At 31.7% G+C, this 1,140-nt stretch overlaps 1 protein-coding gene across 1 annotated transcript in view; it reads right to left on the reverse strand.

The window, feature by feature from the left end:
- Positions 1–1,140, reverse strand: part of RBM27 (RNA binding motif protein 27) — an 85,536-nt gene that overhangs the window by 30,286 nt on the left and 54,110 nt on the right. Inside the window, exon 10 of the mRNA XM_012658243.1 lies at positions 255–404. Within this exon, the coding sequence (XP_012513697.1) occupies positions 255–404 (150 nt within the window). The remainder of the gene's footprint in view (positions 1–254; positions 405–1,140) is intronic.

Genomic DNA, 1,140 nt, shown 5'->3' on the forward strand with positions numbered 1-1,140 from the left:
GGCAACAGAGTGAGACTCTGTCTCAAAAATAAATAAATAAACAAACAAACAAATTCTAACTATAGCTTTAAAATGAAATTTAGAGATAAAGTTATTTAATATACTTGAGATAATTATATAGCACCTTTCAAAGACATGGTATGCAAGTAATTTAGACATTAATTTCCTGAAGCCAGGTCAGAAATGCAAATGTAATAATTATATCAAACTATTGCACAACATGTAGCATCAAAAAAAGTTCAACGCATTTTCACCTCTTGGATTTGCATCCATATCTCCAGATGTTAGGCCAATCAGGTTGGGGCGCTGTGTCTGTGTTCTTGAAAAGAACTGTCTGTACTGAGATCTACCAGAACTGGTAATACTAGGAGCTTCTGGGTTATAACCATCTGGTTCATAGGTATCTGAGGGAAAATAACAAAACACATAACAAATCAGTCAGGTTAAACTATTTCTTGATGTTACAAAATAAACTGCTAAAAGACATATATTCTGCAACAAATATAACTACATCAACTCATATATATACAGCTATCCCTCAGTATCTGCAGGGGATTGGTTTCAGGACTCTGTGCAGATACCAAAATCCATAGATGTTCAAATCTCTCATATAAAATGGCATAGTATTTGCATATAACCTATGCACAACCTCCCATATACTATAAATCATCTCTAGACTATAATACCTAATATAATATGAATGGTATACAGTTGTTACGCCATATTGTTTCTTAATTTGTATTATTTTTTATTGTTGCATTATTTTTTGTTCTTTTCCCCCAAATATTTTCAATCTGTAGTTGGTTGAATCTGCAAATGTGGAACCTGAAGATATGGAGGACCTACTGTATTTCTCTTTGTGTTACAGTATATACATACACCTTTTGGAAGTGAAAAAAAATGCTATTATCACAAAACATAGATACATGCATCCATTCTTAAATCTCAATATACTTTCAGATTCATTCACCCAGTCATTTCTACCCTATGTATTAATCACCTAATTCAAACTTCAATGGACATTTTTAATATAAATTTTCATATACACAAACACCATATATGAAGAGTTGATTGAGTTACCTTGGTTATCTATCATGTCTCACCAATTCCTATGTACATTTTTAATTAAGGGGAAAAAAA

This window comes from Propithecus coquereli, unplaced genomic scaffold (assembly GCF_000956105.1).
Source record: "Propithecus coquereli isolate 6110/MARCELLA unplaced genomic scaffold, Pcoq_1.0 Scaffold58, whole genome shotgun sequence".
Classification (NCBI taxonomy): Eukaryota; Metazoa; Chordata; class Mammalia; order Primates; family Indriidae; genus Propithecus; species Propithecus coquereli.